Below are 26670 nucleotides of genomic sequence, written 5' to 3' on the forward strand. Positions count from 1 at the left end.
CAGAATTCATCAACAGGGAGGGGCTTTACTCCAATAATGTATTGATAATCTGTGTTCACCATTCCCACTTCCTAGGGAATATGTGCCCACTACCCTGGCAGCTGCCATGACACATAAATCCTGAAGCTGGTGCATTTGAGGGTCCAGGTACCTTACAAGATTAGTTATGGGGAGACAAGAGCTACCTGCTGTGATCTTGGCTCATGATACTATTGTGTAGAACTGTGATGGAGAGGAGCATTTGGCTTCCATTGTCTGGTGTGGGGGCATATTCCAGACAGAGTTTGACGAACCATTGTAGTGTGCTATTTTCTGCTCAACTGGAGCAGTCAAAAAGGTGATATGCTGGGTGCTGAGGAACAGTCTTCTGAGAAGGAGGAATGAGAACACTGGGGAAGAGCAAGTTGTTATTGTCCATGACAGAGTTCAGCTGTAAGCATCACAAGCCAGACAGAGCCCCATTGACACCCACTTTCAGTAGAAGAGAACTGGAGGACAGCAGGTAATCACAGAATGTAAAATATTCATTGTTCATGATGCCAGAATTTGGTTTACATTGTCGGTATCATCGTCAGCATCTATAAGTTTTGTTTGTGTCCTTTTGCTGTCATAGAGTCATAGAGTCATACAGCACAGAAACAGACCCTTTGCTCCAACCAGTCCATGCTGAACATAATCCCAAACTAAACTAGTCCCACCTGCCTGCACCTGGCCCACATTCCTCCTAACCTTTCCTATTCATGTATCTATTCAAATGTCCTTTAAATGTTGCAATTGTACTCACACCCACCACTTTCTCGGGAAGTTATTTCTGACGTGAACCACCCTCTGTGTAAAACTTTTGCCTGTTATGTCCTTTTTAAATCTCTCTCCTTTCACCTTAAAAACTGACCCCCTGGTTCAAATCTCTCATCCTAGGGAAAGACAACTACCTGTAATTCTACCTGTACCTCTCATGATTTTATAAACTTCTGGCAGATCGTCTCTCAACCTTCTATGCTCCAGTGAAGAACGTCCCAGCCTATCCAATCTTTCTTTATAACTCAAACTTCCTATATGCGGCAATATCCTGGTAAAGGACATCTGACTAATGGGAGATGTTCAACAATGTGATGATGAGAGTTCAAAAGAATTTTGCTCCTGTTAAAGTGAAGGGTAAGGCTGATAAGATTAAGAAACAATGGATGAATAAAGGTATTGAGGTTCTAGTCAAGAATAAAATAGAATCTTACTTAAAATATGGATAATTTGGTTCAATTGAACCTCTTAATCTTTATAAACAGTGTAGGGGCATTCTTAAGAGATAAATCAGGAAGGCAAAGAGGGAGTATGAGATAGCATTGGCAGATTAGGTTCAGCATAATCCAGAGAAATTCTATAAATACCTTGACAGCAAGGGGGTAACTAGATAGTGGGTAAGGCCTCTTAAAGATCAAGGAGGTTGTCTTTGTGTTGAATCTCAGGAGATGGGAGAGATATTAAATAAATATTTTGCCTTAGGTTTTACTGAGGGGAAAGAACTGGAGTCTAGAGAATGCAGAGAAATGAACTTTGATGTTTGAAAAACAGTTCACATTACAGAAGAGGAAGTTCAGGAGGTCTTAAAGATTATAAAGGTGGATATATCTCCAGGACTTGGTCTAATGTATCCCAGAATGTTGTGGGAACTAAGGCATGAAGTTACAAGACCCCCTTGCTGTCTCTAAACAAAAGCTTATGTGTGGACAGTGACAAGCTGCAGGTTGAAACTGCACAGTGGGTCAGAGTAGTGCTGAATTAGAGGACCCTGTGCTGTACCTGTCCTGGTGTTTTCATTTTAAAAGTGCAAAGGAGGCTTTATTTTCAATTCAAAAGAGTAGAGCAAGCTTTACTTTCAGTTTAAAAGAGTAGCGGCTGTGCAGCAGGGGTATAGCTATGGATGAGAAAAGAGTGGTTGAACAGTGACAAGGGTGAAAGAAAAGGAATGTTTGTATGAGGGAATGACAGTCATATGCCATGGGCAGTGTGACTTTGTGGTTGCTGTGTCATGAGGTTGCTAGTTGTGGGGGGTGGGGAAGGAACGACAACACTTGCTGACATTTGTCCAGGTGCACAATGACATTAGGGGGTACATGGGACATGGGTCTTTTGGACGATAGCTGCTGATTGTTGTGTTGTTCTGGGAATGGTGACTAATAAGATGAAATCAGATGTGATGGATGCCACAGGGGTGGGCTAGGTAAGGCGCAGTTGGTAAGTTACAGCAAAAAACTCACTAGGCCTTATAGCAGAAATTTGTCAAAGAAACTCAACATAACTTGGATTTAGCTAAAAGCAAGTAAGATCAGCAAATAGTCCATAGACTTTTTAAATCAACACCATCATAAAGAACACTTAATAGCTTCACCTCAAATTCTGTTTTTTTTTAACCAAGGCTTTCACCCATTTAAAATAAACTTTTCAAGTTGCAAGCTTCTTTCCTGGTTACATAGAAATTAAAGTAATATGAAATTTCTCGTACAGGAGGGTCTTTTCATGTGGAGTGATGGGTCGCTATCAGATTTCACACAATGGAAGGAAGGCCAGCCTGACAATTTGGAAGAAAATGAGGACTGTGTGCACATCAATTCTAAAGGTATGCTGGCATTTTAGGTTGCATTTCAAATGTACCATCGTGCAAATAAATTTCAGATACAATGAGAAACTGACTGTAACACTGAAACAATGGGGCCATGTTTTATTGTGTGATGGCAGACTTATATTCAGAAATAACTCTGTTGGATAGGTTGACTTTATGTCTATTGGGATAGAGGTTACATGTTTCCAATAACTATTTATAAGTCTAAAATAGGGGACTGAAATTATTACCAAGGAGAATTTTCAATGTTACTCAGCAGTTCAAACGCCATGTTGCAGATTCCTCATCCATAATAAGTTAGGATGTAATTACATTTGATTGGAATCCCACCTGGCACAAAGGGAGATGGTTGTGGCTGTTGAGTGTTGGTCATCGCAGTTCCAAGATATCTCTGCAGGTGTTCCTCAGGGTAGAGTCCAACCATTTTACGCCTCTTCATCAATGACCTTACCTCCTTCATAAGGTCAGAAGTGGCATTGTTTGCTGATAATTGGACAATGATCTGCACATTCATGACTCCACAGACGCTGCAGCAGTCCATATCTGTGTAGTGGACAGCGAAGAGGGTTGCCTCAGATTACAACAGGATCTGGACCAGATGGGCCAATGGACTGAGAAATGGCAGATGGAGTTTAATTCAGATAAATGCGAGGTGCTGCTCCTTGAAAGTGGAGTCGCAGGTAGATAGGATAGTGAAGAAGGCACTTGGTATGCTTTCCTTTATTGGTCAGAGTATTGAGTACAGGAGTTGGGAGGTCATGTTGTGCCTGTACAGGATATTGGTTAGCCCTGGGGTTGGGGAGTCCAGGACTAGAGGGCATAGGTTTAGGGTGAAAGGGGAAAGATATGAAAGAGACCTAAGTGGCAACTTTTTCACGCAGAGGGTGGTACGTGTATGGAATGAGCTGCCAGAGGATGTGGTGGAGGCTGGTACAATTGCAACATTTAAGAGGCATTTGGATGCGTATATGAATAGGAAGGGTTTGGAGGAATATGGGCCGGGTCCTGGCAGGTGGGACTAGATTGGGTTGGGATATCTGGTTGGCATAGACGGGTTGGACTGAAGGGTCTGTTTCCATCCTGTACATCTCTATGACTCTATGATTCTATCTATATGCAGCACCCTGGACAATATCCAGGCTTGTGCTTACAAGTAACAAGTAACATTTGAGCCATACCAATGCCAGGCAATCACCATTTCCAACAAGAGAGAATCAAATTATCACCTTGGCATTCAATGGCATTACCAACACTGAATTCCCTTCAGTCATCATCCTGGGAGTTACAATTCCTGGAAACTGAACTGGATTATCTATGTAGATACTATAGCTACAAAAGTAGGTCATAAGCTAGGAATCTTGTTGGGAGTCATGTCCTGACTCCCCAGGACCTTTCTACAATCTACAAAGCACAAGTGAGGATCGTGATGGAAGACTCCCCACTTGTCTGGTTGAATGCCGCACTAACACCACTCAAAACGTTTGACACCATCCAAGACAAAACTATTCACTTGAGAGGCACCACATCCACAAAAATCCATTCCCTCCACCCCAGTCGCAGCAATTTGTACCATTTGCAACAATTCACTAAGGCTCCTTAGACAGCAATATCCAACCCCACAAATGGGTGGCACGGTGGCACAGTGGTTAGCACTGCTGCCTCACAGCGCCAGAGACCCGGGTTCAATTCCCGCCTCAGGCGACTGACTGTGTGGAGTTTGCACGTTCTCCCCGTGTCTGCGTGGGTTTCCTCCGGGTGCTCCGGTTTCCTCCCACAGTCCAAAGATGTGCGGGTCAGGTGAATTGGCCATGCTAAACTGCCCGTAGTGTTAGGTAAAGGGGTAAATGTACGGGAATGGGTGGGTTACGCTTCGGCAGGTCAGTGTGGACTTGTTGGGCCGAAGGGCCTGTTTCCACACTGTAAGTAATCTAATCTAATCTACTTCCCCTAGAAGGACAAGGTCAGAAGATACACCACCACCTACAAGTTTCATTTCAAGTCACTCAGCATCCAGACTTGAAATAAAGCACTGTTCCTTCAATTTACTGGGTCAAAATCATGGAACACCTCCCTAATGGCATTGCTTAATGGCATTGTGGATTGTATTGGTTCAGGAAGGCAGCTCACCCTAACCTTCTTGAAAGCAACTAGGGACCAGTAATAAATGTTGGCCAGCCAGTGATGCCCACATCCTATGAATGAATGATGAATTAATTAATTTAACAAATCCCTGTAGACTCAACTCGGACTGGTGCTAAGTAATCTTATCTTCATCAATCCCAGGAACACCATGGCAACACTGCAATTCAATCCAGTTGCAGTTTTTAGATGTTTAGAAAGAAAGAAAGCGAGATGGTAGACCGCTGAGGCATCTACTGTTTTAGATAATTCCAGATTTTCCATGCTAACTCACATATTTTGCAGCTAAAACCAGCGCAACCCAAATGAAATATTAGATCATGGAGTTCATATACAAATATTGGAGCGGGGTCAGGGCATTCACCCTTAAAGCTTGTTTTGGCATTCAGTAAGGACATGGCTAATTTGATTGTGGCCTCAATTTGACTTTCTTTCCTATCCCCAATATCCTTTGACTCCTTTGTTATTCAAGGATTAAAAATGGTGCTTTTCTCCAGTGTTACTTTCTTACAACTTGCAGCAGCAGCTAATGCCAGACTAAACATCACAGCTGCCTGCTCATTACCTGTATCCTGTTCATAGCTGTCTGGTTGGAACAGACATTCTAGTTTTCTTTTATTAATTTCATTTTTCTACTTTTCCAAAATGATGCTCTTTTTAGGGATCAGGAGGCTCACGAAGGGACAAACCTGTAGTAATTTGTATTATGTTATGTGACTGGTTCAAAACTATTTATGAAACTCAATGAATATTGAATAATCTGATATCTCCTCTGCATGGAGTTATTAGCAGCTTGAATGTTTATAAGTTTTTAAAAATTTCTTTTATCCATTCTTGGGATAGAGGCAATAAAGGCTATCATTTCTTGGTCATTCTCTCATTGCCCTTGAGAAAGTAATGGCTAGCTTTTGTTTGAATATGTGATGAAGATGCACCCACATGCATGTATGTTTGGGGAGTTCCAGGATTTTATCAAAACATGGAATAGTTGTAGCATAGGTCATTTGGTCCATCATATATGTGCCAGCTCTCTGCAATGAACAGCTCACCTAGTCCCATTCCACTGCCCTTTTCCATGACCTTGCAAATAATTTTAATTTGCACATGCTTCTCCAATTCTGCTTTGAAAGGCAGGATTTATTCTGTCCATCACAGTTTCAGGTAATAGATTCTAGATCTTAACCACTCACTGTGTAAAAAAAAGTTTTTTCCCCAGATTACCAATGGCTGTTTTGCCAATCAGCTTAAATCTGTGACTCTGGCTCTCAACTCTTCTGTAAATGGGAACAAATACTTTAACTCCTTTAGTTAAACTCCCACATGCTTTTTAAAACCTACATAAAATCTCTTCATTGTCCATTGTCTCAGTGCCAGTTTCTCCAATCTAACCTCATAGCTGAAGTCCCTCATACCCGAAAACCATTCTCATGAATGTTTCAATATCCTCTCTAATGACTTCACATCCTTAATAAAAGGCCATGCCCAGAATTTGACACAATACTTCAATTATGAATCAAATATGCTGAGTTATAAATGTGCAGCAAATCTTCCTTACTTTTAAACTCTATGCCTTCATTCATAAAGCCTAAGATCCCTTATGCCCTTTTAGCCACTTTCACAACATGGACTGCTAGCTTCAAGAATTTGAGCATCTACAAGGTAAATCTCTCTGTTTCTATTGTCTTTTAATTTTCTTACTAAAATTCATCACTTCATACTTCTTTGTCACATGCTGTCCATTCTCTAGTCTACTGAACTCAAACAACCACTGACATCACCGACCCATTGAGGGATGAAGCCAATAAATATTTCAGGTAGATGGTCAAAGTACAAACAACCAGAAACAGAGCTGAAGTTACAGTAGCATCCTAACAGAGCTTTACTTTGGTTCTCAAGTTCTATCCTTTAGCGCCCAATGCTTTCTGGGTAGATTTTCTATATTTGTATATGACCTCAACCAGACAAAATCACTTACAATTACCAGTCACACAAGTTATAATACATTATTGTTTTGGAATGAACAAGAATGAAATATTTTATAAGTACACCAGGATTTTAAGATCATAACACCATAAGACACAAGAGCAGAAATTAGGCCATTCAGCTCATCAAGTCTGCTCCACTATTCAATCATGGCTGATACGTTTCTCAACCTCATTCTCCTGCTTTCTCCCCATTGGTCCCATTGATTCTCAAGAGCCTATCCATCTCAGTCTTAAATACACTCAATGACCTGGCCTCCACTGCTATCTTTGGCAATGAATTCCACAGATTCACCATTCTCTGGCTGAAGAAGTTTCTCCTTATCTCCATTCTAAAAGGTCTTCCCTTTACTTTAAGACTATGCCCTCGGTCCTAGTCTCTCCTACCAATGGAAACATCTACCCAACACCCACTCCCTGTCCAGGCCATTTAGTATTCTGTAAGTTTCAATTAGATTCCCCTATCATCCTTCTAAACTCCATTGAAAATAGAACCAGAATCCTCAAATGTTCCTCATATGCTAAGCTTTTCATTCCCCATTCTCAAGAATAGTCTGAGGAATTTTGTTTTAAACAGTCATCTCATGTTCATATCTAAAGGTATTTTTCTATTCTGTACAAATGGGCATGCAGGACAATTTCAAATTGTTGAGAAGAAAGACTGTGCTTCATTTTCAAATGAATGATTCATCCTTCCCTTTGTGCAAACAGTCCAAATCTTTTTTTTTTGTGGGTCTAATCTGTCTTTTAAATGATGGACATGCCTCATAATAGGTTTGTTGTATGATGTAGGTAAGTGTTTATCTCCTCTTGGGAAGTGCAAAAAAATAGCAATTGTTCACTTAAATATAAAGTCTAAACTAAATTCGTGTACAATATCAAATAAATATTTATGTTAAAAGAGGAAAAATAAATCAAACCATTTCACATACAATGATATGATTCACTGATCAAATGTTTTTATAAAAGGTGATTCTATCTAAACTGTAGCATTTTTTCCAGGCCTTGGAGGTAAATGGAGTGATAAAAGCTGTACGGAAGAACTACCTTTTGTTTGTAGTTACAAGCTTATCTAAAGTCAGAAACATGTGATAATACTTTGTGCACCCTTCTGAACATGGATTCATCGCATTGCATTGAATTGTCTTGAAGTGGTAATGTTGTTGTATTTGTGCTGATTGTAACTATTTTAGTCCAGCATTAAATAACCAAATCAATTGCACAACAACTTGTTTGATATTTTCTAAAACACTCAAAATATTTAACAGTCTTCGAATCACAGATAACCCTACAGGACAGAAAAAGGCTACATAGCTCTTTGAAAGAAATCTCATTTAATACCATTTCGCTTCAACTAGCACATTATGTAAATTAGGAACTATCCATTTGAGAAGTCTATAATGTTGTAACTAATCTTTGTCTCTCATGTCAGGTATTGAACAGTCTTACTTTCTTCTTGATTTTTAATAAGAGTACCTCAAAGCACCTTCATCCTGTTAATCCTAATGTCATATCATTCAGAGAATGCCTGGAGACATTCCTTAACAGACCTTACTGTGACATGACCATATTCCTGCACCCAATAAAGAGCACACTGTTAAATAAATTGCATTGTTCTCCCGTTGCACAAGGTATATAAGATAGTTACAAAAGCAAATAATTTGAATGCTGGAAATCAGAAATAAAAACAGAAAATACATAGTCAAGGTTTGGCAGTATCTGTGGAGAGAGAAACTGAGCCCTGGATTTGCCACATTTTTCCAGCATTTTCTGTTTTAGATTGAGTGTTTACCATGTTACACCTTTTTTCTGAAGAGGGTTTGTAACTTGTTGGGTAAGTCTTTCACCACTTCAACAGATCCATAAAAATGGAAACAATCATAGTTCTGACAATTCACTTCATCCATTTAAAGTTCAAGAAAAAGGTAGAATGTAGTCGACAGTTACAATCACTGTTGACACTCTGTCAGACGCTGGGTGGAGAGAAATATTTAGTATGATTTCTGTAATGTTAAGAGCCTATTAAGCACCAGTATATTTTTCCCAATTTAAATTGGAATTTCACAAACCCCTAGTCCCCAGAACTGGGCAGACAGCAGGTCAATAATAAACCCAAATGGTTTGGTGCGGGCTGCTGTGCCTTTTCAAATGCATTCTGATGTTGCTATTTTACTAGTGACCCAGAGTGCCTGCATTATACTGGTGAGGCTACCTGGGGTATCCCACAGATTCAGGATGGTAAGAGCTTTGTGTCTGAGTACCTTGTGCGAAAAACAAAGTGATCTTCCTGAGCTTTTAGTCCAGCCATCATCACTGCTCCTCATCAGGAACTGACTGCTGTCTCGGTGGGGGTTACTAATCTCATTAACACTATTGTTGCACTCAATTATCCTCCAGCAGAATGGCTGCAGGCAATTGCCTTTTAAGGGGTGAAAGCGAACTTTTAAGAATCATAAGCTAGAATAATATTCTGACATTGGATCAATCAAATAAAACTTTCCTTGAAAACACACTGCCGGAGAACATGAAAATATAACAGAATCGATGTAGCAAAGAAGACCATGAGAGAGGCACAATACAATAATTTGGAGAAGCCGATGTTGGACTGGGATGTACAAAGTTAAAAATCACACAACACCAGGTTGTAGTCCAACAGGTTTATTTGGAAGCACTAGCTTTCTGTGCACTGCTCCTTCATCAGGTGGTTGCGGAGAATAAGATTGTAAGACACGGAATTTATAGCAAAAGTTTACAGTGGGATATAACTGAAATTTTATATTGAAAAAGACTTGGATTGTTTGTTAAGTCTGTCATCTTTTAGAATGACCATGTTGATTTCATTTCTTTCATATGTAAATTGCAAAACTTTTTTTAAAAGTTACATTCTCAAGTGAGAATAAACTTCCAAATGAACCTGTTGGACTATAACCTGGTGTTGTGTGATTTTTAACAATACAATAAGTGAGAGAATTTGGTACAATGAAATTGCATGATCACTCAGCAGTTTAATGTGATCCAGAAGATCCGGAGAAGTAGATTGTGAAATCATTTAAAATAATTTCATTAATTATTAATTCCAAATCATATTCAATCCATTACTAATGGTTAAATAAGTAAATATATGCAATATATATATTTATAAAGATTAAAAAGACTGGATGCAGAATGCTTTGATATTCAAAAATGCTAGAAAACAAGAAACCAAGAGGAGAATGTCTGCCCAACTGATCTCTCCAATTTCTGAAAAACGCTTGCTGAGTTCAGGCTGAAACTTACCTACTCTTCTGGGGGAGTGATAGAAAATTTCTCCTGACTATATTTCTTGACATCAGAGACAACTGTGTGATTAGTGACTTGACTGCATCATGCTAGAACTCCAGCCAACAGACTTCAGAACATTTTGTACCTCTTTTTTTCAGTCCAAGGTGATCAGAAAGTATTTTTTAAATAAACCTGGAAAGACATTTTTTTTTCCTTGTCTTTGTGTTTGAGTGTGCTGTTGTTTGATTTGGGGATAAATATTTATACATCTATAATATTGGCTATGCAACTTAATCAGTTATTGCAACTTAATTGAATCAGTTTTGTTTTGATTGCTGTGTTTGTTAAAGAAACCTGGTTGATAGAGCTTTTCATTTAAAACCTGATATAGATAAATTATTTAACTGGCCAACTCAGTTACTGTGAAATGTATTTTTACTTTATGTTGTGACCATGCAGTAATATGATGAGAGTGATGATACACTCCTCCAGCTTTATCCATTACATTACACAGAAATAATAACTGCTTGATTAAATCTAATGAGATAAGTTACACAACATAGTACAGTAATTACTAATGCTAAAGGGATAGGAAATATCACTAAATAAGAAACTGGCAAGTACATGAATAATAAATATATGTTAACAGGTTTATAAAACATACATTTATAAAATAAGAAGTATATACAGGTAGACTTTAATAGAATACAAGGACAGCTGAAACACATAGCCTGCAACTCCTACACCATCTGAAAAGTCAAGGATGCTTTGTACATTCTGGATAATGGCAAAGCTTTTGGAAGAATCCAGAGATACTAATTTTCAGTAAATCAGAGATTGCTGATTGCTCAGGCTCATGTTTTCTGAGTTTAAGATGCAAATTGAATCACCGCTGGGTAAATGGAAGGCTAGAAATTTCCTGGATTGTGCAATCCAAGAAGTGTCTACCCAAAAGCCAGAGAAAATTTAGGGCAGTAAAGCTCAGCACAGAGTAGAAAGAAACAAGCATTGCAGAAATGCCCCATGATTCAGGCATTGTCAAACTAGCTTGCAGTACAGTGAAGGTGATCCCTCTGCAGACTGGAACATGTTGCTGTGGGGCAAAGGACTGCACAGCAAGTTACAGAAAAGTGTGAGACTACAGCAATTGTAGGAGATTCACAGTCTGGGAATAGATAGGAACCCATGGAGTACTGCCTCCCTGTTGTCAGGGTTAAGGATATTATCAGCAGGGCGAAGAACACTTTGACAAGGAAAAAGGAACAAACAGAATTCATGGCCCATGTATGTGCCAATGACATAGGATGCAAAATGATTGAGGCCCTTCAGTCAGTGGTTTAGAAACTAATCAGAAAGTTAAAAACAGGACTGCAATGATGTAATCTTTGAATTATTTTGTGCAATGGTAAGAAAAGGGTGAGCTGGATAAAATAGTGAAATGCATGGTTGATGAAATAGGACATGAAACAGGGCTTTAAATGCCTTGGACACGAAGCATCAGTTCTAGGGCAGGAGGAATTCATTCACAATGAACAGGATGCTACTTAACTGACCAGGGCCAGCAGCTGTATGGAGAGGTTAGCCACTCCTCTGGGGAATAGTGTAACCGAATGTGTCAGGGTGACAGGCACCAGAATGAAACAGTAAAGAAGAAAAACAGACAAAGTGGAGAGACAAATAGCCCCAGTTTTAAAAGGTTCAAAGATATGTGTACTCAGATGTTGGACAATCATGAGGCTGTCTAATATGTATTTGAAGTATACGTGTTTTGTGGTAAATAAGACAAGTGGTCCAGATGGATTGGCATTGAAAATTGGCTGGCAAAACAATCATCTAGGACAAAACAAATTGCCACTTGAAAAATTATGGGCATTTAAATGAAAGTAACCATGGACTGGCTCAACACAGTGTTTCTAGTATTTCCAGTGAAAGAGGGATCCAAAAATTACAAGTTTACCTGATTGTATTAGGCAAAATCTTCACAGAAGCATAGAATCGTGGAATCACAGAATCCCTACAGTATGAGAAAAGTTTATTCGGCTAATTGAGGCTACACTAACCTTCCAAAGAAATGGCACCCAGACCGAGCCAGTGACCCTATCTCTGTAACCCTACAGTTACCATAGCTAATTCACCTAGCCTGCACATCCCTGGACACTACTGGACAATATACCATGGCCAATCCACCTAACCTGCACACCTTTGGACCATCATTTGATGGGTCCTCATTGGCAGATTTGCAAGTGGAAGGGTTGGGTCAATGCACACTGTTCCCCATGTATTCTGCATCCACTCTCCCACTTGCTCTCACCCCATTTCAAGCTCTCATGTGCTTGGTCACTAATTATTAGTCACTTAAGGGAAGTCTCTCACTTGGCCTCAATGGGAGGATTTCTCCTATTGGTGGAAGTTTGGCAGATTATCCTGTTTGGATCATGGGCAGAAGGCAGTGTGTTTCCATACTGGTCCCCTTGTCAGATGACCCTACCACGAAGGTGTTGGCCCTCTCAAGTATTACTTCCTCATGTGCCCTTCATCCCACATAATTCCTCTCCTCTGCACAAGACTCGAAATATTTAGATTCTGGGTTATGGGCCCAGTAGTGACCTTTTTGGCCAGTAGCTGTTTGAAGCAGGAATTCTGAAATGGAACATATTAGTATACAGAATAGGAGCAAATGTAGACCTATCAGCTCCTCAAACCTGTTCCACCATTCAATATGATCTTGGCTGATCTGTTTGTATTTAATTTCACATTCCCATCTAGCCTTATTAACTTTTGCCTAACAAGTATGTGAGAAATAAATTTGTTTTAAACCAGTGCCCAGTGGAGGCTGGGTGATTGAATTTATTCAAGGCTGAATTAGACAGATTTTTAATCAGTAAGGAACTGAAGGGTTATAGAGGAAGCCAAGAAAGAGCCCACAGCCAGATCAACCATGATCTTATTGAATAGGGACACAGGATCAAGAGTTGGAATGGCTTATTCTGTTCCTAGTTTTTTGTTCTAAGGGCTTCAGTTAAAATTAGATTGGGGCCCTTGACATACCTGAACATTTTGTAAAAGAAATAGACTAAGTAACCTTTCTTTTGAAAAATTAACAAAGTATGACTTGACCCTTTGGTGATTGATTATCTGAAGCAACTGGTGGCATTTAGATATACATTGACATCTTCAATGCTTTCGCTACATGAATCAGCAGTGTGCTGATAGATTATGAGCTGTCTTGGTCAGATAGTGTGTCACAATTATGTGTGAAAATTGCAGAGTGAATCCAGTTTTACAGAATGCCAAGGTAGCTAAATTCTATTTGGTTATGTACCAAAACAAACGTGATCGCTTTCTTGCCTGCCAGATGCTGTATATTATTTCTAACACAAGATGGCAACAGTAACTCATCTAACTAGATAAATGAGTAGACTAAGGTGCAGTCGTTTGGTAACAACATCACCATTGTGAAATTCACCTGACACTGTGGTTATTGTCACAACTATAAAGTTCATGATCTTTCACTAATAACTTCTGCAAGATTCAAACCAGATGGTTTATTTAACAAGATGTTCATATGCAACAAAGAGATCTAGGACCTAAATATGCTGGTCTCTAAAAATTAAGATGCAAGGAGAGGAAAACCAGTAAGTAATCAATAATGCTTGGAAATGCACATACTAGTAATACTGATCACCATTTTGGAGTATACAAAATGAGTAAAACCAGCAGGTTCTTTTGCCAGTTTTACTGGTTTACCAGTTTTTCCTTCATATGGCCATTACAAAAGCAAAACAAACACAAGGGTTTACTTCTAGGGGATTGATTTTTGACAAGTTATGCTAAAATTGGATAAATGTTTACATGGACCATACATGGAGGCCTGTGTGCAGCTTTGGTGGCCAGGTTATGAATAGTTCTGCAGGTACTTGAAAAATGCACAAAATATATTCAGGGATGACAACAGAACGGCAAGGTTATAATCTTTAGGATCAGATGCATAACGTGTTGTTTTTATTGCATGGATATCGTACAGGCACGAGACCTTTAAAATTACTGCATTACATCATAACATGTATGCATTAGTATGAAATGTACCCATAGTACTTTCCATTCATTCAGTCAGCCTTAAGTCAGCAGGCAGACACCCAGCTGTTACCTAGTCATTTTGTTGATGTAAATGTACAATATAACTGTAACCAAAGTAAGAATGACACTCAGACACGTATGGATGAAATGTTACATAAGTCTACATAACTCATTGCCAATAAATTTCCAGATATCTGACTTAATACAGATCCAACACGTTGTGGCATATAATACATGAGCTAACATGTAGCAAACCATAAGAAACACATTCTGTTAGCGGTTAATGATTACATCATATGGTGGGTCTCTTCTCTTGAATGGAGGAGGTTGAGGAACGACTTTATATTTAAATTAGATTAGATTAGATTAGATTACTTACAGTGTGGAAACAGGCCCTTCGGCCCAACAAGTCCACACCGACCCGCTGAAGCGCAACCCACCCATACCCCTACATTTACCCCTTTAACCTGACACTATGGGCAATTTAGCATGGCCAATTCACCTGACTCGCACATTTTTTGGATTGTGGGAGGAAACCGGAGCACCCGGAGGAAACCCACGCAGACACAGGGAGAATGTGCAAACTCCACACAGTCAGTCGCCTGAGTCGGGAATTGAACCCGGGTCTCTGGCGCTGTGAGGCAGCAGTGCTAACCACTGTGCCACCGTGCCACCCATAAATAATGAAAGGTTTTGATAGAATAGTGATAGAGAGCATATTTACACTTGTGAACAAGGGCAAAACTATTGGCCATCAACGCTAGATAGTCAACAAGAAATCAAGTATGGAATTCATAATAAACCTTTTACCCAAAGAGTGATTAGAGTGCAGTGCTCACTACCATGGTGAGTGATTGAGACAAATAGTCCAGGGATGCTAGATAAGCAGACAAGAGAGAAAAGGATATTATTTTCTGTTGATTGAGTTAGACAGCGGGGATGGAAGGTGGCTTGACTGGAATCTAAACATTGAGATTTTTTTATCCACTATATTTTATATAATTCTATGGAATTGACTCAACAGTGGTGCAGGACAGTTGCCTTTAAAAATACATTAAATAACAAACAATTCATATAATCTATTCCTTAGGTCTTTCATGGGGAATTCTGGAACATGAATGACAGAATTACAGACGTTAAGCCACCAAACATGGCTTTACATAAAATAAATTTGAAAAAAATAATTAAAGCACTTTTGCAAAGAAGCAAGCTCAGGAGAAAGCTAATTAGTTCAAAAGTAATGGTGTTTGGAGCAGTGAGAAAAAAGGGTATTTTTATTAAAAGATAGTGGAGCACTAGTTAACAAAGTAATGACATATTCTCTTTGGATGAATCACCTAATCCAAATCCTATGTTCCCCAATCGCAGAAGATTCATCAATCTGTAGAGAAACTTGCACCACTTTTATATTAATCTAAAGACTTAAAGTATTCTATGAACTACATTGCATTGGTAAAATTTGCTTCCTTTATGCTCTTGAAAGGCTGTAATGATGAAAACTTTACCAATCCTCCCATTCTCAACTACTTTGTTTTATTCATTGGGCCCAGTGATAACTTGATCCCCAGCGCCATGGGGAAGGACAGGGCTTAAGTATCTTAAACTCCTCCTGGCAGGAAGCTTTGGAAAATTACAAAAAACAATCTTATCTGGGCATCTAATATCCTGGATTCGGGTTGGGGGGTGGGTGAGATTGTGTCACCTTTAGTTTGATTAATGATTATATCATCAGAATGCGTGCTTGTCAATTGTAGAACTTACATTGCTCCACTGGATGAGTGGAGCACAAGTTAATGATTGAGTTTGAGCGATCAGTCTCTCTACTTGAACATACCTAACTCTCTCCACTTCATAATTTGAACTGGTTTGAAAAGATAAAATTGTTACATTTAAATCTGTCACATTCGTTTGGTGTACAATAAGGTTGTGGGTTGAACCTTCCATTTTTTGGCCAGCTGTTTCATTGAGTATCAGGGACAGTTTCTATTGGTGAGGCCGAGCAAAATCTTTTGCCATGTCTTACAACCTTGCCTCATTAACCAGAAGTCAACAACAATGCGTGCTTCTCTTTCCTGAGTCTAACCCAATTCTACCTCTGTATCTGGATCAACTCACCACTGCTGAGGTAGCCTCGAATTGACTGGCGTCAATGTTCCAGGTCTCTCAATATTGCCTGCAACATCTTCCCTCACTGGCTGTCACTCACTCCAAACCCCAACAGCACTTACCCTGCTTACCAGCACTTACCCTCTCACTGCCTGCACACTTGCTTGGGAAACCTCCCCATTATTGTTCTTAATCCCTGCCTCTCTCATTCCAGGAGGAAAGCATCTCACAAGAGAGCAGCAAGACTCAAGGTGGATAATGAGCTATCCAACATTTGACTGCTCACCCCTTACATAGAGCGATCCTGACTCTGACCACCCTAGTAGCTTACTGACCATGTCTAAGCCCCTGAACTAATATCAGAAGTTGCCCTTCATATACTGCCCTTCAGACCCACTGACTGAAGGCTATCACTCTTACTTGACAGATGACTGCTAACACCCATAGCAAGCTTCCTAGTTTTGTATCTACATGATACAGTAAGGAAAGACAGCAGTCCTTTGAGCTTTATATCTGTGGCCCAGAGGCAGGGTGCAAAGACACAAAGCAGGCAAGGGGTGTTGTGTGCATCCAGGTAGGCTTAAAGTGAGTGAGTGCTAAGAAAGCAAGCAAGCAGCTGTGTGTGTGTGTGTCCCTGAACACGCTGTGTCTTTGCTGCAGCATTGTAATAATAGTTGCTGGTGTAGCCCAAAGAGCAGTATTGAAGAGCAGAAATGTTCTATATGTGGATAGGAGATGTGCTATGAGGGTTCTTAGATGCTGGCACACATGAGTTGCCAATGTCCATGGATGTGCTGTGCTTGTGGCCAGTGACCATGGACTGTACTCTGAGATGGTGGTGTCTGATGTCCAACATTGAGGTCCTTTGGAGCAAGTGCTGAGTTGCAGTCTCCAAGTACCCTCTCTGGTTTCCATGTGGAGAATTCTGTGTCTCGCAGCAGATAGGAAAGCATATTATTGGGGTGAGATGTTCAATTAAAGAAATTGTTAACATGCAATAATCCCCTTTAATAGGCAACTTGCCACTGCTGAGGAAGACTCTAACTTTGTCGCCCAGAATTTTGTCAAAATGCAGTGAATTACACCCACCCTGCTCCATGTCTAGCTAAGCTTTGCTGGACTTCCTGCATGATTCTGTCACATTTTCCACCACAACACATCTTTCAGGACCCTATAAGATTCTATCATATGCATCAGCACATACACACTTACAGATAGAAAGAAAATAGCAGGAAGCAAATAGAATGGGCTGTATTGTAAATATCCCAATAACGAAATGGTCAGAACTCAAGCGAAAGTTAAGGTTTTGGAAATATTTAACCAAAGCATTCTATATTTATGAAGTTAAATATCACACACCAGGTTATAGTCCAACAGGTTTAATTGGAAGCACACTAGCTTTCAGAGCGCCGCTCCTTCATCAGGTGATTGTGATGAAAGAGCAACGCTCTGAAAGCTAGTGCGTTTCCAATTAAACCTGTTGGACTATAATCTGGTGTTGTGTGATTTTTAACTTTGTACACCCCAGACCAACATCGGCATCTCCAAATCATGACTACTATATTTATGAAGTATATAATGAATGATTCAGTAAATAAGGAGAAATGGTAGCCGGCATAAGCAAGATCATTAACTGGTGGAGACACATTTCTTTTAAGAAACAGGAAAAGAGAAAGAGTTTTTTACAGGGTGTCACTAAAATCTGAAATCTACTGTCTGAAAACAGAGTGGAAAAGATTTAATAATAATAGAAGAAAAATGGAAACATACTTAAAAAGATAAGCAGGGTTAGTGAGAAAATAACAAAGCTGTAGGAACAGTGAGAGGGGTCTGAAGCCTCACACATCCGCATTGCATTTTTCTGTACTGTATGACCCTACAGTAAGTCCACTCTCTGGGAAGAAATCCTTGGTATCCTAGTGGTTTCCTGTGTCAACAGGTTAGGTATCAGAACAAAGACCCCACTGAACTGCCTCTTCAGCATTCCCAAGTGGGCCCCATTTACATCTCAACTGCCAAAGTATGTCTGCTGCATCTGTGCAGGTAGCAAATATGGGCCAACATGCAGAAACTCTGCAGTCTGGACCTGCACCCCGTGGCTGTTAGGGCAAGTGGAAAATACAGTCCAGGAAACCGTTTTGGAAATGTTGGTGTAAAATCAGGACATGTTTTATTCAGGATGCAACCAGGTTTGTGGCCATTTTGCCAGACTCCGTCAGCTATGACAGTACTCTTCCTACATGGTTCCAAATGATCATGGCTGTGGAAATTGAGAAACTAAAATCACAACTTCAGGCCCTGTATTTCTCCATATTTGAAGTGTCAATTTCAACATTGTGTTTTAATTACATGCTGTTCTGTCCAAATTATGACTTATGTTGAGTGATAATTAATGTTCAACATGTATAATCAAACAACAGATCTTAAAACATCACTTTTCAGTTTATATTTTATTGAAACATAAATATTTCACTTGAATAAAGCAAATGTCTAACAAGTTGAATAAAAGCCATAAAGGGAAAAGCCTTCACAAACCATTAGTTCCTATATTTAGTGGGCACACGATGGGAGGAGCAGTGTTTTTGTCACTTAACAATATTTTAAACAATGCCAATTCTCATGACTCAGTTGCTGTGATGTAACTGTGTAGGAAAGAACCAGGTGCTAAGTGAATATTTTGCAAATATCAACACCAAGTCAATACTCCACGCCATTTTAAATCCCAAAGTGATTTAAAAAAGCATCCTCTCATTTTGCATTGACAGGCTTTTTTGTGCATGTGGTGGATAAACATGGAGCAATACTCCGACACTCTGATTCGGTGCTCCATTTAAGCATTGTGTGCTGGGTCAGGAATTTTCCACCAACAATCTTGATAGCAATTAGCAAGGGATACACAGCTCTCTGGGTCTCCCTTGACTCTTGGCTCAATTCACAGGACACAGAGATCCCATTGTTTCCACTCACAAGCAGCATAAAGTGAACCACAATCATCCATTTTGTGGCATTAGACACATATGGGCCTTTGGCCTTCTGTAAAACCCAATTATTATTTGAAATTTCCCAGCAATTTCAATTAGTTGGGATGGAGTAGTGGACACATAGTAGCAGAACAATCTGTGCTCTGCTCGTCTTCTTTATTGGTGTTCATTAAGGTAATGGCTGTACTGTGTTTTCCATGAATCCAAATGTGTTTTTTTTCTGCTTTTGTACATTTGCCCCTAGGATAATACTGTCTAAACAATGTTGTTAATGTAATACATAATGGTAACATTCTAATGAATTACAAATAACCATAAGGTTCAGGCAGCAGCAATTCATTTTAATTGGGTCCTTAAGGCTAGCAAAGAGACTTTCATCCCATCAGTGTAGGCGGATTCAAAATCCAGGAGCAGATGTGAAAGAATGCTGTTGGCGTCTACTGCTCAAAAAAACTATACAAGCTTTTGAATGAACCCAATTAAGCTAAGACAATTTTCAGAGATGATTGCATTGACACTTAATATACTTTGACAATGCTCTTTGCCCTTCCATGTTTCGAATTCTGTGGTTGGCAGAAACCCAACAAGGTTGGTGGGGGCAGGAGGTTTGAACCTGTGGATCTGTGGATTTAAACCATGTAATTTGAAGACTGGCTTTAAAGCTTGAAAGTCTATGTAATGAATAATGTTTTATTTGAATTAGATCAGCTATTTAAGCAGAAATAAATACAAGATGTATAGTAACTTAGAGTTAGCTGCTTTAAGCAAAAGTGATATAATTAATCTCCAATGCTGGCTTTCTCATTACCTTCTCAACAAAATGGTTAAACTAAAGTTGCAAGAAGACCACAGGACCAGTCTAAAGAAATATAAGCCAGTTTCCAATTTCAGAAAAAAATGTTGAATTATTGTCGATTATCAAAATGTAATTGATATATGGCTCTGGTCTAGATTTTCCAAGCTGGATTGAGTGAATATATTGACCTTCAATGATGGGAAGTAAAGTTTCCTACTGGCAGCAAGTTTAAATATTTAAACAAACAGATTACACTATCCAGGACAAAATAGCCAAAGTGCAGAGAGAGCAGCCATCATTTGTGATGGGGCAACAATGGGGCCAGCTTCTGAAATTTCATCAATTTCCTATCTCAACTCATTATATGAGGTGTATCTCTGTTCACATATAAACTCATATTTCTGCTTTCTGCTATTAAAACAATTTGTTGACACAGTTGCTCGTGACTATTGTTGAGAGGAATCTGTAATAATCACTAAAGGTTTGGCTGCATTTCTCAGTGTTCTTTGATCATGCTGTGTCCCTTGGAAACCTGTTGTAAGACAGAACATGCCTCAGAAGGATTTTTAATCTTTTTTTTTTAAACACACACTTTCTTTAAAAATATATGAACAACTGCATACTTTATAGAAGCTGAATGCGATTCTGTGCTTTTTTTTTCTCTTTCAGGAAGATATTCACTAATTACTATAGCAATAAATCATCTATTATGAATACAGCTATTCTATTTTACATCTTCACTTTACACAATTCCTGTAAACAATGCACTCAAAAACTTTTCCATAAAAGTGCTTTCAATTGCAAGACTCTGCTCCTCAAAAAAGAGACCATTTGAAAACTTACAGAAAAAACTATAACCATGCTGAAGTTGGGACTTCAATTACATGACTTCTTCAGTATTTAATATTAACAGGGTATGATGACCTTTGGGGTCTTAGTAGATTGTTGGAAATGTGCATAAATTCTCTGGAGTCTCACAGTAGTCCTGCATACACAGGCAGTCAGTTCATCAAAATTGTCATTAAATCCCAAATGTTGCCAAGGGAAACAGAGAATGAAACAGTGAAGATCTCTTAATCCTGCCTTGTTACCATTTCATAATGCCATGAGACTATTGATCAAAGTCATATTGAAGCAGGACAAATTAGATATAGTTTGTATCACAGTAACATTGTGGACTATTCCATAAATGAAAATATTGCATTCATACTTGTCATAATTTTCATATATAATGAAGAATATTACTGAAAGAAGACACACCTAGAATCACAGTTAACTTTGGACATTTTGTTGCAAGGTTTGCAAGTACAGGTTGGTTGAACACAGTCAGTACTTTCCTGCGAACTGTCAAAGGGATATGTTGTTTGATATGACATGTCATCTTTGGAACATAACAGCCTACATTACTGGCAGCACACCAGGACTGAAACTTATTGCAAAGAATTACATGATAACCAGTTTAGGATTGTCAGTAAGCTTGCAATGTGGTTCACTTGTTTTTTTACTGGAAGCTCCATATATTAATATGCAGGGCCAGGTTCCTTGCAAGGCAGAAGGAACGTGTACTCACTGTGCTTGTTTCAATCAATAAAACAGATGCCAGCATTCACTGGTTCATTTTGTAGTGAAGTGCCTTGAACAGTCTATTTGGTATAAAATTTAAATAACACCTGGCAGTTATCTGTCAGCATTTTTAACTGATGCATTCTCCATAGCAACATCTCTACCAATCAAAGTCTACTTGCCAACCAACCAGGATTCTCCTCTCACACAGTATATATTTTTTCCTAAATTGGTATTCCTACAAATTATTCTAAGGAGGTTAAGGCAAGAAGCTTTGACAGAACATGCCTTTTTTGAGCAGTTCTTGAGTTCTGTACTACCAAATTACATATATTATAATGATTCATGTTTTTTCTTTGTTTGGCAATTTTGAAAAAGTCATGAATACCAGATACTTAACATTTCTTTAGACTTTGTCATTGTTATTTGATATAATTTGCTGACTTTGTGCTGATGGTAGGAAGCCCATTTACAAGTAAGTGCATTAATAGGAAAAAACCAAGCAATGCACTTTCAAATTTCTGATGTGAATTGTCAATGAGCTCCCCGTTGACAAATATTCAGAAGATATCTGCTGTTAACTCAAGAACTAGATGGCTCACAAAGGTAATGGATGTTGTCTCAGCATGAAGAAAGGAATGAAATAATATCTGATTAATGGAAGAGTATGTCTGGTCATTAAATGAGGCATGAAATGCTCTGATCATTTGCAGAAATAGTGCCAGGATGATGTAGCAAACTGGATTGGCTTTTTTATACATTAATATATCCTTTTGCTTCAAAGTTTGAGAAAAATAAAAGAGAGTATAGAGTGCTACCTTCCCAAAAAGTACTAAATCGAATCCAAAGTCAGTGATGGAGAAGGAGTAAAAACATAAGGCAGAGAAAAACCATTTGTACCATTAAGTCTATAATCTGAGGCTCACAGAAAGATCCAAAGCAAAAAGAGACCTTTTAACCCAAAGACTATCCAAAGATTACCTCTACATTGACATTCCTGGCATTATATACTTACCCTTTTCTTTGGCAGACATTAATTACTTCTTACTTCTCCAAGAAAAATAAAACAATGCATTATCATCTCTAAAACTCTGAATCTTTGTTTTTGACAAGCATTGATCCCATTGAAATGTGGATAGATGTCAAATGAACGACTTTCATGAGAAACCAGTTCCACATGTTCACTGCGCATGAGAAGAAAACCTATTTCATTTTCTCCAGGACATCTGACAATAATCTAAAAAAAAGACCAAAGATCACTCTGTACAATTTAACCACAGGGTAATTTAACTGCGGTATCAGCACAACTGAAGCCATAATGTTCCACTGAATATTTGATCATTCTTAAGCCTTACACCACAAAGTTAACCAGGCATTCCATCCTGCTAATTCATTCCTTGAAATAGTCATCAATATTTGGAGGAGATTGGCTATAATTCCAAATAATGATGGATTAACAAAAATACCACAGAACCCGAGTACTATTTTAAAACCGTTTACAGGAAAACTATGGAAGTACAATAGCAGTAACAACATCACCAATAGCTTGTAGTTATACCACACCTTTATGCAACTAAAACATCCCAAGGTGCTTCACAGGAATGTCATCAAACAAAACGAGGACAGGTAACCCTAAAGCTTGGTCAAAGAGGTAGGTTTAATGAAGGGTTGTGAAGGAACAGAGATGGACAAAGCTGTTCTGAGAGGGCCTTTCAGAGTTCAGGTTATTAGTAAGCAAAGACATGGCCACCTATGCTGGTGTTATTCAAATGGATGATGCCCAAGAAGCCCAAATTTGAGGAAGACAGATATCCTGGTGGTTGTTGGGCTGGAGGAAATTACAGAGACAAGAAGAGGCTAGGCCACAAGAGATCAAAAAAAGGATTAAATTTTAAAATCAATATATTGCTTAAGTAGAAACCTATGTATGTCATTGAGTGCAGGTTAATTAAGTGAATGTAACTTGGTGTGTATTAGATACTAGAATTGTTTGTTTGATCATTTGCAGATGACCTCAAGTTTATAGAGGCAAGAATATTAAAGGCCAGGTAGGCATGCAATTGAGAAGATTAGAACTTTTGCAGGCATTAATCGGGGTTTGGTCAGATGATGATGAAGGGAAAGGGTGGAAAGTTTGTGGTGGGGTGGAAATTGGGACATCTTACTGATAGAATAGATATGTAGTCAGAAGTACATAGTGGAGTAAAATTTGACACAAAGGTTGTGAAAAATCTAGTTTAGCCTCTGAAAATTTGTCAGGGAGGTGGATGGAATTAATGGCTAAGGAGCAGAATTTGCAGCAGGGGTTGATGACAATGAATCATAACAAAACAATAAAAGGAAGTCATTTGGATCATTTGCCGATAGATAAAAACATAGAGGCCTAATGTCACTATCCAGCTCTTAATTCTACACTTTGTAAACAGAGGCACTTTGGATGCATGTTTGAGTGCTTTTTTAATGTGATAAGGTTTCTGCTTTTACCATCCTTTCAGCCAGAATGGTGCAGCCTTTTATCACCCTGAAAACTCTCCTCCATTCTGCTTTAATACTTTAACTAATTATCTGAAATAATTATTGGCATCTTTATTTAGTGAAATCAGTTGCTTGCATTCAATTCAACTTGGCCCCTCATGATCGTATGCATTTCAATTTTTTTTTTCTCAAATTGATCCTTGATCAATGAAAAACATAACCTGTTAAATCTTCCCTTACAGTTAAACCTTTGCCATCCCGGCAACGTCCCTATAAGTCTTCACTGTATACTCCAGAGCAATGACATTCATCTTGTAATATGGTGGCTAGAACACAGTAGTCGAGTTGTGGTTAAACTAGTGCTTTGTACAGTTGTAACATATTGTCATAGTTCTTGTATCAATGCCTCCGCTAAAACATATGCATTATATATCTTCTCAACATGTTATTGACCAATCCTGCTGACTTCAGGGAAGTGTGCCAAAGTCCATTTACATTTCTCAGTATGCTCGTATTTATTGTATGCTCCCTTGGTTTCTTTACTTTACCCAAAGGCATTATCTCATACTTCTCTGGATTGAATTCTATTTATCAATTTTCTGCCGACCTAACCCTTCTATTTGTAGCTTCCTAAATCTATAACTTTCATTTTTTGTTATGAATCACAAAGCCAATTTTTTTTGTACCATCTGCAAACTCCTTAATTATACTGACCGTGTTTAGACCCAGCCATAAACAGCCTTTTAGTCACAAAACCACAAATTGACCCATGACAATTTTTGGTGCAACTGCCTCTTTCCCTTGAATCTTATGGGCATATACTTTTCTAACCAGTCTGTCATGTCAGATGCATCAGAAACCTTTTAAAAAATCATTACAGACATGGATCAAATGTGCTACCCTTAACACCCTCCTTGCCATCAATTTCAAACATTCAATCAAGTTATTTAGGTGTAATTTTCCCTGAACAAATTTATGTTGACTGTTTCCTTAATTAATGCATAACATTTAAAATAATGAATTAGAATAACAATGGTTTTGGTTTTCCCAATATTTAACTTGAAGAAATTACTGCTCATCCAATGCTGGATGTAACCATCTAACAATTTAGAGATAGTAGAAGGTTTGAGAGAAATGATAGTGAGCCAGAGTAAAGTGTTCTCAGCGTAGCTGTGGAAAATTATGCAAGTTTTTGTTTGATATTTTCGATGATGGCCACATAGATGAGAAACAGGAAGAGGTCATGGATTGATTGATGGAAACATAAGAAGTAACTGTGCAGGAATAAAGAGAAAAGTTACGACAATACTATAGTCATAAGGGTACAAAGCTATGGACCAAGTGCTGGAAAATGGGATTAGAATAGTTAGGGGCTTGCTTTTGACTTGTGCAAGTTTGCCAGGCAAAACAGCCTTTTCCTGAGCTGTGGATCTCTTTCACTCTATGCAAATGAGACAGATAAATCAGTCCCACTCACTGGGTCTCACTGGAGTGGCACTGAAGGAGGATCCTGTGGTCAACTACTTCAAAAGCTGCACATTGTTCAAGAAGAACAATGAAGGATAGTTTACCAATTACAATAGGAGATATTTCATGGCTGTGATAGGGGCAAAAGCCACAGATTTGAACACAGAGTTTTGAAAAATGGGTACTGATTTAGGGAGTGAACACACATTTATGGACTCTGGTGAGGAAAGCAAGATTGGAAATTCAGAAGTGAGTTGCACAGATAGAGGAGTCTGTTTTTTTGGGGAGAGGGTTGATCACAGAGGATTTGAAGGTGAGGGGGACTGTACTGGACAGAAAATGTCAACAATGTCAGTTGACATGGAAACCATTGTAGTCAGCAGTTCAGTTGAAATAGGACTAAGGGAACAGAATGGGGGCTTGTGGTCAAGATGCATTCAGAGGGGCACAAAGGGAAACAGGAGAGAAGCTAGAGAAAGACTCATGTTTAAGGCTGGGGTGGATGTTGGGTAAAGGCACAATTGTTTAATTTGATGCTGTGGACAAGGGAAAGAGAGGGAAGCAGCAGAGGAAACTGCTCACGTAATCTTAACCTTAGGGACAAAGAAGTTTGGCAACTATTTATGCTTGTTGCGGGACACACAGGTGGAGCAGAGAGGGGTTTTAAAACCATCTTAGCATTAGTGAAATAAAGCCAGAAATTACATTTGACTTGCAGAATTACTGTGTCAGTTTTTTTCAAATGACAGCAAAAATCGATAGTGCTTTATGGTCAATTTGGTGGTGACTTGCTAAACCAATTGCTTGTAATATCTGCTCAAATTATATCCCTTGGATCTAAGTGAGAAGAAATGAGGCCCATAACCACAGTACTTGGTCAGGCAGAGAAAGAAAGATAGTGGTTGTTATGGAGATTAAACCATCAAATACTGAAGCGAGGCGGAGTTGAGCAGATCACTAGCTGCAAAGTGGTAAATTGTGAATCAAAGTCCGGATAATTAGGATTTTTAAATGCAGTTGTAAATGAATCGAGAGTTTTCCAGAGGGTCAGACACAGAAGGAATTAGGGCACTTGGGGAAGAAAGTAATACAGGAAAATGATTCCAGAGGGCCCATGTCTGTAATTGGTACAATGAGAGTAGTAAGGTCACTTGTGATGACACCGTGAATGAACTGGCTATGAATGTGGGTTGAGGAGTTTACAAG

The 26670-nt window shown here is 38.9% G+C and overlaps 2 protein-coding genes across 5 annotated transcripts in view; one reads left to right on the forward strand and one right to left on the reverse strand.

The window, feature by feature from the left end:
• LOC122559431 (uncharacterized) overlaps positions 1 to 7874 on the forward strand; it is a 23885-nt gene extending 16011 nt beyond the window's left edge. Inside the window, exons 3-4 of the mRNA XM_043708879.2 lie at positions 2503 to 2614; positions 7741 to 7874. Of these exons, the coding sequence (XP_043564814.2) occupies positions 2503 to 2614; positions 7741 to 7814 (186 nt within the window). The 3' untranslated portion in view covers positions 7815 to 7874. The remainder of the gene's footprint in view (positions 1 to 2502; positions 2615 to 7740) is intronic.
• The window catches only part of LOC122559430 (IQ motif and SEC7 domain-containing protein 3-like), a 279735-nt gene that overhangs the window by 74453 nt on the left and 178612 nt on the right, over positions 1 to 26670 (reverse strand). For 3 of the 4 annotated variants that reach the window (XM_087997259.1, XM_087997258.1, XM_087997257.1), the window contains one exon: positions 18614 to 20491. The exons of the other annotated variant lie outside the window; for it this stretch is intronic. In XM_087997259.1, coding sequence (XP_087853385.1) covers positions 20406 to 20491 — 86 coding nt within the window. In that variant the 3' untranslated portion in view covers positions 18614 to 20405. Of the gene's footprint in view, positions 1 to 18613; positions 20492 to 26670 lie in introns of those variants that run through there. 4 annotated transcript variants of the gene reach the window in all.

Source organism: Chiloscyllium plagiosum, unplaced genomic scaffold (genome assembly GCF_037043375.1).
Source record: "Chiloscyllium plagiosum isolate Xiang-an unplaced genomic scaffold, Cpla_swu_hap1 HiC_scaffold_19, whole genome shotgun sequence".
NCBI classification, from domain to species: domain Eukaryota; kingdom Metazoa; phylum Chordata; class Chondrichthyes; order Orectolobiformes; family Hemiscylliidae; genus Chiloscyllium; species Chiloscyllium plagiosum.